Source organism: Mixophyes fleayi, chromosome 4 (assembly GCF_038048845.1).
Source record: "Mixophyes fleayi isolate aMixFle1 chromosome 4, aMixFle1.hap1, whole genome shotgun sequence".
In the NCBI taxonomy this organism is placed as follows: Eukaryota; Metazoa; Chordata; class Amphibia; order Anura; family Limnodynastidae; genus Mixophyes; species Mixophyes fleayi.
In genome coordinates, this window is record NC_134405.1 from 329,222,399 (window position 1) to 329,237,287 (window position 14,889).

Consider the following 14,889-nt stretch of genomic DNA (forward strand, 5'->3'; position numbering starts at 1 on the left):
TGTATTATTACTTAAATAGCACATCCACTAACAGAGGTCCTAACAGGCCGCTTAAATTTTCTACCTACAGCTACTGTTTGGTAGCTGTAACAGTTTCCTTGTAGAACACATCTTTCCGTTATTACCAGGGTAACTGACCTGACGTCCCTGCTAACACCAGCAGGAACCACGGATGAGAAGTGAGAAGAGCCTACATATAGACCAGCACTCAACATACCAGTCTTAGAAAAAGTATTTTTATTCTAAAGTAAATACAAAGAAAGAGTTTACTTGGAATAACAATTATGAAGCTAAGTGCTGTACACAAAGGACATGACCGAGGGCGGGAGGGACACATCAAGTCTTATCCCGCATATCGCTCAGGAATATGATGTTATCTGCAAGAGAAGGTACAGATAGATTACACTGTCAGCTAAAGTGAGGTTTTGAAGCAAAAAAAATAAATAATTGATTGTCAATGAACAAAAATGATTAAAAAACAAACAAACAAAAAAAACAACATGAAAATTGAACCTTACTTGTACAACAGATCATTTTTTTTTTCTCCTTTATATTTTCAAATTTAAAGTTTGCTTTTGCAACAAAATTCCGCGCCCGGTCTTATTTCTCATTTTGTGGGATTTCTTTTCTTTTTTAAATGCTTATTCAGAAGACTAGTTTGAAAGCAGTTTACAAGGAAAATTGCAGTCTCGCTCTCTCTTCACAACAATAAACACCCAGGGGGTATATTTACTAAACTGCGGGTTTGAAAAAGTGGAGATGTTGCCTATAGCAACCAATCAGATTCTAGCTGTTATTTTGTAGAATGTACTAAATAAATGATAACTAGAATCTGATTGGTTGCTATAGGCAACATCTCCACTTTTTCAAACCCGCAGTTTAGTAAATCTACCCCCCACTTAGTAGAATCACCAGGGTCCCACGAGGTTTCCTAGACTCTCATCCCGACACTTTACACAGGATGACAGCCACAAAAGTATGGGTTGTTTATAAGCGGATTGGCCGCATTCGCCTTGTGTCCCGTTTTGTGCTGTATCCTGCGGGCACTAGTTATATACAGGTACTCCTCACTTAACAACCTACCCATTTAATGACCGCTCGGAGTTACAACCAGGTTCTCCCTGGGTCCTCCTTGTTATAATTGCTGCTGTTTGTAGAGCTTTACTGTACACATGTTTATTTTCTGTTATGCAGTGTTATGTAATGTAAAGCAAACTAACAAAATACAGTTTTCTTTAGTCTATTTCTTCATTCAGAATCAATAAAAATGATTACAATACATGTAGGTGCATATAACAGTACTGTACTCACTTAGCGACCAATTCGCTTAACAACCTAGTCGTAGGAACGGAACTCGGTCGTTAAGTGAGGAGTACCTGTACATTATATGGAGGGGTGTGGGACAAATGTAAAATCTTTTTAAACGTTCATTTAATTCCCCAAAGCTACAATACAATAGCCAATTTTCTTCATAACCTACCAGAATGCCTGCTAAATCTCTCTTCTCCTTCATATAAATGAAGATTAAACCACTGCAATGCTCAGGTTAAATTTAGCTTTACACATCCGGCTGAAAGTTAATATTTTAATAATGGCCGAGTGTAACATTCAGTATGAACTTAATAAACGGTCTAGAAAGGCAAATATTTTCCTTCTTAGTGGTTCAGCAATCTGAAGTGTTAGGAAGCGTCCAGACTGGATAATGTGCGGCTCTATATCCTGCAGGACATCCAGCCATTAGCACTTGTCAGGGAGAAGTTTTAATATCTCTCTAAATCTGTTAGAACAACAAACAACGCGCCCAGTTTATTAATAACTCTGCAATTATACACATAGGACACACAGATGAATTAAGTAACCTCAGAGAACTCAGAAGGAGGAGGAGGGAGTGGGACGAAGAGCTTGCAATCTACTTACCAGCGATGCAAGGAATAAGAAGAATGTATACCTAAAAGGCCAGACATGTAAGAACAGGTCAAGACATGTCCTTAGTGACTGCGTGCCTGACGTCAGCCGGGGAGACCATAAATGTCAGAAATTCCTTAACATGGGTAACCCTATTACATTCATGACAATAATTAAAAGGATCAATTACAAATTGTATCATCTACGGGCGTCCTAGGTGCGCTTATGGGTCCGCCTGACACTTCTCAAGTCTCTTTGTTTTGAGGATACTCTGGAAAATACGAACCGTAGAATAAGTGAAACGTTGCGAAGAGTCCAACCCCCTAACGCTCTAGGACCTCAACCCTTAATTCATTTAAACACTTCAGTCTTAGCTCCTAAGATACCGCTAGGTACAGCATCATTTAAGTTAAGTATGGGAGTGACTTTCATGTACCACTCTTGTCGGTTTTACAGTTTGGCAGAAAAACTCATTTAATCCAACGTAAAAAAACAAACAAAGTGCAACAGGATTGAGAATTGGAGGCCTTCTGCTGGGACCGAATGATTTAATGCTCAGTACTCATCTTCAGGCTATTCTGCTGGCACAATCTATATAGCTAAAAGTTTGGAATCATGAATTAGAGTTAATTCATACCCCTTTCACACTGCCTCAAAAACCCGGGTTATTGCCGGGGTGAGCACCGGTCATCGGGGGTCGAGCCTCAGTGTGAACGGGTCCCCCTGCATCTACCCGGGTCGGATGACCTGGGAATTAGACCCAGGTCTTTTGCAGGGTTATTCCCGAGTCTGACCCAGGTAGATGCTAGTATGGACGGTGAGACCTGGGTTTTTAAACCTAGGTCTCACCGACAAGTGTAAAAAAGTAAAAAAATAAAAAATGAATATGCTTTTAAAGCAACAATAGGCGGACCTGCCGCTTGGACTATATTATACAGGGTGCGGGTCTGCCTATTGCCGCTTTAAAACCATAATTTTCCCCCTGGCCAATAAAAGTGATGTCATTTGACCCTGTAGCTGACGGACATACGTGAGGAAATGCTACCTATTAAATGGTAAGGGGGCTTTTTTTTTTTTTTGCAGATCCAAGTCGACCGGGTTCAGTGTGAACCCAGTCAACCGGGGTGGGATCCTCGGTTTTCGGCAATGTGAAAAGGGATTCAAAAGAAACCAATAAATAAGGGCGGCCAGGATATGAATTAAACTGGATTTAGATGGTGTTGGAATGGTCTGACCCGTACACCTACCTGCTATGACGGTGGTGGCCTGTCTTCGGACATTGTTCTTATCTGTATACTCTCCATAGTCGATCTTTCCTTCCACGTATACCCTCGCCCTTATGGGAGAGAGCAGACAGCACAAGAGATCGCTTTACAAGGGAATCAATCAGACTTGGATCAGTATGAAAATATGATCCTGTTAATAAAGGATAATTAAATAGATGTAATAAATATCTGACCAATAAATATGTTTTTTTCTTTTATACTTGAGACCCAAGAAATACGTTTTATATGAACCTCTGGTATTCCCAGTAATTGTTTTCCGGCTTTATAAATATAAATACACCAACAGGGTGATTTACAGAGGTGAATTTTAATTGCCGTGTAGCGCGACCATTGTCTCTGAATATAAAACAAATTACCATCTCCACTGGTTACAAGAGGATAAGTAACAAATTGGGCTTTCATTGTTGTTTGTTAGCGGATTCAGGGCTACTATCTTGGGCGTTTAATCATGCAAATGATTAAAATACAAATAGTATTTGAAGTTTAGGCCTAAGGGGATGTGAAATAGGTATATTATGGTTTAATGATCTTTCTCTATTGGTTATACGTCTCCTAGATAGGCTTTCCCACACTTTTCTTTGTGCTACTTGCACCAACATCTTTGCTGCTCTATGTTTGTGCTTTCCTCTCTATGTGTGTTTGCTGCTAGGGGTGTATAGAGAGAGTCGCCCCTGGTGGTGGTGAAAATAATGTCTCTAATAGAGTTAGACAGGAGATACTGGATGTGTTCTCTCCTGCACTGCCCTCTGCTGGAGGAAAGTCCTTATGACATCATTGGCCTCTCTCTTTAAACAAGGAAGCAGCATTTCCTTTGCGTTCTAGGTGCTGTTAATTTGGTTTCAGGAACAGAACGCTGTGGATCCTTCTCTAGAATAATGGACAGGCCAGTGACGTTATGTCTCATCACCACAAAGCAGCAGGCCAGAATAAAGGTGCCACCTACCTGATGGTCAGCCAGCAGGTAGTGACAGGAGAGGCCACGTGTTGTGGGTTTCAGGGGAAATAATTAAGCTCTTACCATTTAACGTACAGGAGTCCTAACCAAAGCCAGCAGGTTCCGCTCACTACTTATACCTGGAGGCGTATGTACAGTTACCGCTGAGGGTTATGGGAAGCCGCCAAAGGGCTATATATCGGAGGGGTGGCAACATAACAATCCTTTTAAAGTTTAGGCCACAACAACTGGAAGGCAGTGCCATCTAACCACTACCTCTGCATTTTCATTGAAAGGAAGTAAGAATGTCCCAGGTTGCTCACCCTTTCTTGATATGTTGATAAGCGACATCTCGGAGACCAGGCCGGAAAACGGAGACCCTGTGCCAGGTGGTTTTCTGATTGATGTCTCCGGCTGATAAAGACAATAAGTCAGTACACAATGTAACTTTCCCCAGATCAACCAGCTCAACCTGTATAATCCTCCCCGGGGGAGGAACAAGAACTACGTGACTTGAGCAATTCCCCTGAGGTCACCGGACAAACCAGCTCCAAACTCCACAATGTTACTGCCGTTTCCACCTTCAGGCAACATTAATTCACTGACATATTATCAGACACAATTGTTTATTTGTGTTGTCCAGAGTATAAGACACAAAGCTGCTCTCTGGATAAAACTATATCTAATTCACAGCGCAGCCCAGCAATGCTGTATCCATGGTCAATTAAAATAAACAAACATATTTGTAATATAATATAAAAAAATTAAAATAAAAAAAAAACATAAAAAGCATTAAAAGACGTCTGAGAGGTAAAAGAATATTTTTGCTGCCCTTGAATATGACTCAGATCTGATCTGTGGATACAAATGCATCAGATATACAGAGCTGAGCTGTGTCACATCCAAGGGCATGTTTTTAATAGAGAACACAGTCCATTAAATGTATGTATTTCTCAAAAGTCCAAATTGATATTTGTTTTGAATGTTCCCCAGGGGTTATGTACCTATAGTATCTCTCTAATTGGGTACAACTGTAGCTGTGTCATGTCCCATTAAAACAGAAGTAAACTCTTAGATACATTGCTGAAAAGTATAAAAGGGAGCAATAAAAAACAGCTGTACAAGGGCACTAAATAAAATTTCCCTGAAGGTGGAAAACCCCTTTTAATTGGCTGGTGAACTAAAGCAGAAAAAATAAAAACAAAATCATCTATGTATGACAACTAGCATAGGACAAACTGTAATGCCTAAATAAGCAATTAGCTGAGCGCTCATTGGCTAGGGTATCCTATCTATTAATGTAGGGTGATGCCAGTGGGAATCGTGGATTAATAGGTTACACAATTTAATGACATAAAAACAAGCTACAAAAAGCAGAATTCCCTATGAGGGTTAAAAGGCACATTCAAAAATACAATTAGCAACAACCGTCATAAGTCTAGGCTAAAGACTTGTGAAATACACAAATGGACATTAAAAACAATAAAAAACAATAACATTCCAAAGATAAAACAGTATAATGTGTCCGTGAAAAAGGAGAGCCTCCAGAAAGCCTCATGGAATGGATCTGATCAAGAAATGCCAAAAACAAGTCCAGAATGGGTTAATATAAAAACTGTGCAGACCGGACCCGTTACTAACCAGGTGCAGGGCAAGGGTCTAAAATATGTCCTCCTCAGTAAGTATCCAAATAGATATATAGTGTGCAGATAAAAATACAATAATCCGTGATATTGAGATCGGATAGAGTATACTTGCTGTTATGATCTCTTTGAGGTCTAGCCGCGCGGCGGGGAGGATAATAAACCTCGTGTTGTATATTGCAGGGGTGCAGACTTAACGTCTGTTTGGAATGCCGTGGTAGATGTCGGTAAATGATGACGTAGAAAGAGGCGTTACCAACGCGTTTCGTCCTGTCCGGACTTTCTCAAGGGAGGTTTATTATCCTCCCCGCCGCGCGGCTAGACCTCAAAGAGATCATAACAGCAAGTATACTCTATCCAATCTCAACATCACGGATTATCGGATTTTTATCTGCACACTATATATCTATTTGGATACTTACTGAGGAGGACATATTTTAGACCCTTGCCCTGCACCTGGTTAGTAACGGGTCCGGTCTGCACAGTTTTGATATTAACCCATTCTGGACTTGTTTTTGGCATTTCTTGATCAGATCCATTCCATGAGGCTTTCTGGAGGCTCTCCTTTTTCACGGACACATTATACTGTTTTATCTTTGGAATGTTATTGTTTTTATTGTTTTTAATGTCCTTTTGTGTATTTCACAAGTCTTTAGCCTAGACTTATGACGGTTGTTGCTAATTGTATTTTTGAATGTGCCTTTTAACCCTCATAGGGAATTCTGCTTTTTGTAGCTTGTTTTTATGTCATTAAATTGTGTAACCTATTAATCCACGATTCCCACTGGCATCACCCTACATTAATAGATAGGATTCCCTAGCCAATGAGCGCTCAGCTAATTGCTTATTTAGTACTGTTTATGGAGGGAGGGACACCCTCAGCTGGTGCAGCTCTTGTCTAACATCATAGAGAGCGCGATCTTTCCTAGTTATAAACGGTAAAGCCTCAACTTTTCTTGGCAACCAGAACAGGTTTGGTCAGACAGAAATCAATTTTAAGATCTGTGACGATGAAAACAGCCAGCCCATATCTGAACGTCATCCAGCCTGGGATGTAATCTTAGTACATTCACAGCACACGCGCAGCAGCTCCACTGTGATGGAAAGAGTTTGCAACTCCTGTGGTTGAACTATCTGATGAGAAAGTGTTCTATCGTCATGGCAACAATAGAACTCTCACTGTAGAACAGAACAACTCTACATCAGAACATTCCTTCATTTCACAAAGATTCTCTTGTCTGTTCACACTTACATATCATAGCAACAGTGCTATGTAGAGATGAGTAAATGTTTCATCCCACATCTAACACCACTTAAGTGTTTGGTTTTCATGACATAAAAACTGTTTTAATTTTCGATTAAAAACAACAAGTGACAAAGATCAGGAATAAGCAGAGTGGATGATTTTAATAATGACCTTACAGAACATTAAGCACGGTCATAGGCTGCTTATATAGGTGCCTTATGCCAGTGACTGTGTTGCCTAGGGAGTAGACACTAGTAAAGCCAAAAAAACAAACAAACAAGAATACTTACAGGCACAATAAGTAAACAAATAATTTATTGCTTAATAAACAATAAACAGCAGAAAATTTGCTCTTACTTGCTTGGAACACCTCACTCTCCCCCGACCTCCACATCTCGTTGGTGGCCACTGAGAAGATGGTCACCGGATTTTTTCCATCTGCCTGCCTCATAACCGGGTCTTGCCCAACTCTGCCCAATATCTGCACCTTGTTTATAGCTGAAACAAACAAATGAAACAAAACATTACACAACATGCCCCATATTTCTGATTGTTTGCAATTATCATGTTGTTATAGTGGATGTCAGAGATACTGCTGCTGCTAATCCACATCCCAAGTCATGAACTTGGATGAATAACTCACCCCATGACCCTGAGCTACAGTGAGGAGCGCTCCTGTGGTATGTCATAACTTGGCCCTGTAGCTGTAATGTACCCTAGCAGTGCCCGGCTACATGCTGAACACACTGCAGTCTCCAGTATAGCACTAGTCATCCGCGCTGTACCCATTCTGGTCTAAGACTGAAAGACGGGCATCCCAACCTGGTCAATCCAGCGTGTAGCTGAAGAGGGGCCATCTGTTGCTTTGGATTATCCTGGGTGGGCTTCCCAATGGGGGGGGGGGGGCAGTTATCTTTGCAGGGTTTAGACTTCCTTTAAGTTAACCAATTATTATCATAATCAGGGACTCGGGAGTCTTAAAATGAGCGTTTGCATCTTTGTGGTAATAATTCAACTCTAAGCATCAGACAGAGAAAGACCATTAACGTTGTTTTCATAAAATTTAATTTTCCTTATAGATGACCACGCCTAACGTTTGTCTACATCACAGACAAGTTTCACCCACCATAATCTTAATGTAGAAGTAAAATGCATGAACGTTTCCTAAATATAACTGTGTCACGAGTCAATAAATAGAATAAACAGTTCACTATAAGAGAAACAAACATCCTGTTCATAAAAGGAACGTGGAGTATATCATCTGTGTGAAGGAGAATGCGATATTTATGGATTACGGACAAAATCAGGATCCCTATATATGTGGATTCCCCAGTATCAGCCGTTATACAGACAGAGGAGGCAGCCATTTTCTGGGAGGTGCCAGTAGTCAGTTTACCAATCCGCAAGGAACTAGTGACATCACTGTGTCGCTCATGGCTCGATGATGTCACTAAAGAACAGAAAGGCTGGATATAGGTTGAGTTCACAAACTGGCTGCATCCCCTATGTGTAGATTATGTGTACACTTGCTTAGCAAAAAACCCTATAGCTTGTATTCCAAAAGAAAGGAGAGGGGGTTATGTACTGTACTGGTTACATTTATTATCTCTCTTAGCCAGAAAGACAATTAATTTTTATACAAAGGACACATTATTCTGCAATAAAAATTGTTCTGTAACCTTATTCTCTTTGCCGTCTGCACGGATCTTGTGATAAATATTTCCTGCTAATTTAAGGTGCAGTTATGCCCTTAAGGCGGAAATCTGTACTTCTAGGGGGAAGATTTATCAAACCTTCCATAAAGGAAAAGTGGAGGTGTTGCCCTTAGCAACCAATCAGATTCTAGCTGTCATGTTCTAGAATGTATTAGATAATTTATAGCTAGAATCTGATTGGTTGCTATGGGCAACACCTCCACTTTTCCTTTTTAGAAAGCTTGATATATCTACCCCTTAGAACTGCCATGACCTATTTGCAGAAACTGCAGGATGTGATGGACAGAGGACTCACACCTGCTGTTATCTTACTCAAAGTGAACCAGTTGCAAACACTTTTACAGACTGCGTAGTAGATCTTGCATGTGAACTGTTTCCCGGCTTTAAAAAGAATAGATACCATCTGTCAACAACACTTGGTTATTTCAGTAGTCTCCACTCATTATCCACCCTATCAGTCTCAGGGATTCTAGACATGGATGCCAGGTGTGTCCCTGATGTAGAAGGTTGGCACACAGAGGTCGTGTTACTGACAATTGGATCACCTCCATTAACCATGGTCTGCTGTTGCCACGAGTCCTATTTGTGAATTCCCGAGTTTCCCCAGTTCATTATTCATGAAAATGAATTTTCTCCAAAGCCTATTTCTTCTGGTGCAGAGTAAACGACTGAGAAACACCAATCTAACATGGCCTACTCCGGCTATGTCTGAAGCTGATAGACCTTCTGGGAGGTCTTCAACCCAGTGCAACAATGGTCTGGCTGCTGGCGTTGCTTGGCTCCCGATACCACACTGATGGTTGATGTATGCCATTCTGATGCGGATCTTCAACATCTCTGTTCCAAACTGTCGGGAAGCAGTTCAGTAGGTGCGTCATATGAAGTCTAGCCCGAGAAAAACTCTATGGGGGGTATTCCATTAGGTATGGGATTCGCAGCACGACGCGGCTGCGCAGGTATGTTAACACGGTACCGCAACATCGCAGATTTAGGGACGAAAATCCACGCTATTTCAGTCCCACGGATTGTCTTCATGGCCTGTCCCGCACCTAATTGAATACCCCCCAATGGCTGCAGTCATGAACCCTAGAATTGTCAAGCACGACTCTAAGGGATTTTCAGAGGAGTGGAAGGAAAGACACCAGAAGTAAGGTGGATGCCCCCTTAGTATTTGCTGCCATGGAGGAGGAAGGAGAAACAAGATGATCTTACTCGGCTATTAGAGGTTGTGTTTTACTTGTAATAGAACGAAGCTTTGCAATGGGAAGGAAGGAAATAGTCCTTTAAAACTGAAAGTGTTTGAAATGAAGGATCTCATCAAGAGATTCGACAAATGTGATATAGTTATTTGAGTGCCTGCACAGACTCTAAAAACAAAACCGTATTTAGTGAACATATTCAAAATATTAGGAAACAGTTGAGAACCCAAAACGTATCTAGTAACTTCTGTCCCGTCCATTACAGGGATCCATCTTTAATTCCTTTTACGGAAATTGAGGTAAATAAATTACATGGGGATTTAACACAAGGATTCTCTCCAAAAATAGAAACCAAGTGGATTTATGAACGAATATATCTATATAAAAGAAAACAAAAAATAAGCCCATAAACTTTCCAAAGGAATCCCATCCATATCAATCACTATCCCCATAAAAATGTGATTTTGCTAATCAGTGGAATGCCTTAGGCTGGGTACACACTACAGAAAATGTCCCCGATGTGATATCGTTAACAATTTTACCAACGACTGAAAGTCCCGACCAGCAGCCGATTCATGTGTACACACTATACACGTGTTACATGATTTACCGTCAGATCTGTGCTCTTTATCTGTCATAACCATCAGCTGTAAGACTCTGTAAACTCTATGGAGATCTATGGACACTGCCGGTCCTCAGTGCATACACAGTGAAGGATTTGCCTGATAACGTTCCATTGTTCATAGTGATTTTTAGTTTGGTTATAAAATGAAATGAAATGATACGATGTGCTTTGGAATTATAAAACATGATCGTGGGATTGTACACACTAATGCGATATCGGACCTAATGTTCATTTATCGTGTGATTAGCAATATAATTGTGTGAAAAACCTGTAGTGTGTACCCAGCCTTACAGTTCACTATGAATAGCAATGGCACCTCCTAGACGTCATATCCAGAAAAGGAAAAATTGCAGTTTAAAATAAATATATATATTTGGTAATAATGTTTTGCATCTCTTGGAAAGGAGACAAATTTTCAACAAGAGAAACACATAAGATTCTTTAGAGTAAGTTACTTGTCAGCATATACCGTACGACAAACACAATGAGGGGATTATAAATACTCACATCTCTCCAAAACCCCCCAGTCTGTGGACTGATATCTGACCGACTGACGGAACATCTGGGGAAGACAGTGACGTAGAAATGTTATGCTTCTAAACCAAGGGGTAGGGTCTGTCTAATACATGAAATTAAAAAAATCTTGGCTTCAAGAACAAATCTGAACACACAAATGTACGCCCAGACTGGACAATTACAGCTGTGGCATAGTTGTCATTGCCTAAAAAAAATTCCACCCATCCCGACTGACATATATTTGGTGTCAATCACACGTCCTCTGGGCTCTACAGACAGTTTTGGCACAAACATATAATGATTTTGTGGCTCATTTTATTTACGATATAAAATATAGGTAGTTTTAGAGGTGCAGAAAATTGTTAAATCACAACAAGTATATTTTAAAGGGGAACGGTTACCTAAATGAACAAAAACATATTGATACATTAGGAGTTGGTAAAAAACCTCTACTGAGTAAAATACTGGATAGGGATCTAGGAAATAAAATATAATATATAAAAACACTGAGGACTGAGACACTGCATCTGATGAATATGGTTCACCCCAAACAATGGCTGTCTTAACCGAGCATAGGCAAGTTTGCAACCCATAAACATCATAATGTAAAACACAAACAGCATACACACCTGCGTGGCAGCTCTGCGTAACATTTGTACTGGTCTGCGTGTACCACTTTTCCAAAGAAATGGAAAAACCTAAAGTGATTGTATAATAAAGACATTCATCAATATAGATAAGAGTTTTCATACTTTGCAGAGCTTGAGAAATTCCGAAACTGTGACATTCCATCTACTTTACTGAGAGATATTAACACTATATATAAGTAATAATTCCACTGTATAGGTCATTGGTACGGCCTCAACTAGAATACTGTGTTCAGTTCTTGAGGCCGTATCTCCAGAAGGATATAAATACATTACAGACTGTGCAAAGAAGGGCAACTAAAATGGTGCATGGCCTACAGCATAAAACGTACCCCAGAAAGACTAAAAGATGTGTGTGTGTGTGTGTGTATATATATATATATATATATATATATATATATATATATATATATGTGTGTGTGTATAGTAATAAACATCTAATAACATTCACAAGTGTATATAAAAGGTATTCCCCAACAATTAAGAGTTAACCTTATTGTGCTGTCATCAGAAATAGAGATGTCAGGTAGGTAACTTCTGTCGGATAGTGGGAATATTATTAGATCAGGTGGGGTTTGGGGGTGGCGAGAGGATATCCGAGATGAAATGGCAGAAGCCAACACAGATGGGGAGACAGGATAGACAAATTTGGGTATCATCTGCGATGCACAAACGTTAAAGAGATCATCACTCCAACTACAGAGGAATCAGAGAAGCATCCACAGACAAACACTGTAGAAGCAGATTGAACGGTTCTGCAAGAAGTCTATGTGGGCCGTACGTGTCTGATAACAGCAGTCAGTAGCTTGGAAGCAGATGACTAGGTTTACCCCACCAGCCAACAGAAGTTACCTACCTGACATCTATTTCTGATGACAACACAACAATAAGCTCTACCCCTCAAGCTCGCTGCCTGGGCATCATCCTTGACTCAAAAACATCCTATGTTCTCCACATCCAATCTGTATCCAAATCTGTTCTTCCCCTCTTATCCTCAGTATCTGATCCCATTCCCAGCTACAGGCTTATTTTGGGGTTACACCAACTCTGTGGAATAACCTCCTTTGTAAACTAAACTGTTCCCTAGACTCCAAAACTTCAGCGTTCCCTAGAAATAATGACGCAAGCTTATAAAATCCCTGAATCGCCTTTCTTAACTTCTATAGGCTACCCTGTACCTAGCTCATTCACAACTTACTTTTATTCTCCATCTATACTAAAACAACATTCTAAACTCCAAACCAGCATTGCTGTGTGACTGGATCATATGCTCCCACTAAGTGCTTTTTCCCATTGTAATCTGGCTGGACCAATATGCAATATATGGCATTTAGCTTATGAGCAGGGCCCTCTTACGTCTTTATCTAACAGATAATTCCCATTATGCTTTATTACTGTACTTTTTCCATATATATATATATATATATACACACAAAACAAAAAAAAGTTGTCAGCACTTATCCTTTACACAGCATATCTATGTGTATCTAGCAAATTGAAAACATGAGTTGTTAGTTCATATTTTGATCAAAAATTTAAGGCTGCATCCCAGCGTCAAGGGTACCTCATTATATGCAAGTCCTACACTGCCATTATATATATATATATATATATATATATATATATATATATATATATATATATATATATATATGACACCTGTAGGTGCAATTTGTACTAATTGCTGCTTTCTCATACGAATTACATTAATTTACTGCCTAATTTTGAAATGGGGAACATTTGCAAGGAAGCTTTAAAGGCTGCCACACTATGAGCTGGGAACATGGGAGCACATGATGTGGGATCCAACTACTGGCCTTCAAGACGCGACACCCCGAAAGTTTGACAGGACAATGACCACTCACCTCACCAGGGTCACTCTCTTCTGCCCACGTGAGCAGTAAGGGGAACACAGATTCTGTCACACACTAGCCTCACTTCCGACAGAATCAAGGACTTCCGCCCCACTTCCTGCAGTTTGCTTATGCCCCACTTCCTGCAGTCCGCACCTGCCCCACTTCCTGCAGTTTGCTCATGCCCCACTTCCTGTAGTCCGCACCTGCCCCACTTCCTGCAGTCCGCACCTGCCCCACTTCCGCCCCACTTAGAAGAAAACATTATATCAAAATCATTGCTCAGTGTGGAATGTAAGAAACGGTTCTGTCACATTACCCGCAGCTTCTGATTAAATGAAATGTTAATAATGTCTAGTTTATTTATTTAATTAATGCACTTAACTGCCTGCAAGGGGATGTGATAGACAATAATCCCAAGAGGGATGTTGCAGGGTAAGCCTTTATTTTTATGTATATTTTGTATTATTAATATATCAATATTGTATTATTTACAAGGCTGTCGATATTTATTATAGTTTACTGCAGTGCAGACTATGCATTGTTAATATTATGAAAAAGCTATATTTTTATGAGCAAAACAGTATAATTATATTGAAAAAATAATTACGGTACCATGTGTGGTGAGTAAATCGACACATACCGCTGGGGAATATGTAACTATTCTGCATGCATGGTATAGCCGAAAACTAAATACTGTCCCATGTTCACCAGATAGAGCCTCATGTTACCATAGAATACCCTGCCCAGACAAGCTTGATCTTCAAAAATTCTCTATTGTAAAATTGGGACACATTGGGCCACCTCTCCAAGTGGCTCAGTTATCAGCCATTTCTGATATGGTTGTGCAGTTTATCAAAACCAATTAAAAGATTTCAATATAAAAATGTCATTATAATATGCAGTAAGATAAATTTACGTTAATAAAAAAAAAGTACATTAATATTAGAAAAAAGACGCCTCATTCTCTGAGTGGACCATGCAAACTAAGAACTGTATACAGTGCTGCAACCGCTGATTCAGAGACTTCTATTTGAATGCTGCATTTTCAAGCCTGCATAGAGCTCTGTCTGTCATAAGCATGACGTCACAACCATGAAAACTTGAAGCTAAAGATTAAAGTGGAATTGGAATGAACTTGGGTCATCTTCAATCTACAACTGGTCCATCTAGAACAATATATGCAGGAAGCACCCATCTTTACTTACAAAGCACCTGTCTGTCACTGCATCATCCAGCCTTCTGCACTACCTTTACTGGATGCCTACTAGATCTTTGCACCATCCAGCCTCTGAGCCACCTTTACTGGATGCCTACTAG

General features: G+C 40.0%; 1 protein-coding gene across 1 annotated transcript; it reads right to left on the reverse strand.

Moving 5' to 3' along the window:
- Window positions 1-220: 220 nt before the first annotated feature.
- On the reverse strand, window positions 221-13,681 carry SSBP1 (single stranded DNA binding protein 1). The gene is made up of 7 exons (XM_075210359.1): window positions 13,582-13,681; window positions 11,699-11,767; window positions 11,061-11,115; window positions 7,372-7,512; window positions 4,449-4,539; window positions 3,153-3,241; window positions 221-377 (listed from the first exon to the last, which is right to left on the reverse strand). Exons 2-7 carry the CDS (start codon window positions 11,720-11,722, stop codon window positions 337-339), a joined length of 441 nt encoding a protein of 146 aa, XP_075066460.1. The 5' UTR covers window positions 11,723-11,767; window positions 13,582-13,681; the 3' UTR covers window positions 221-336.
- Window positions 13,682-14,889: the final 1,208 nt, after the last annotated feature.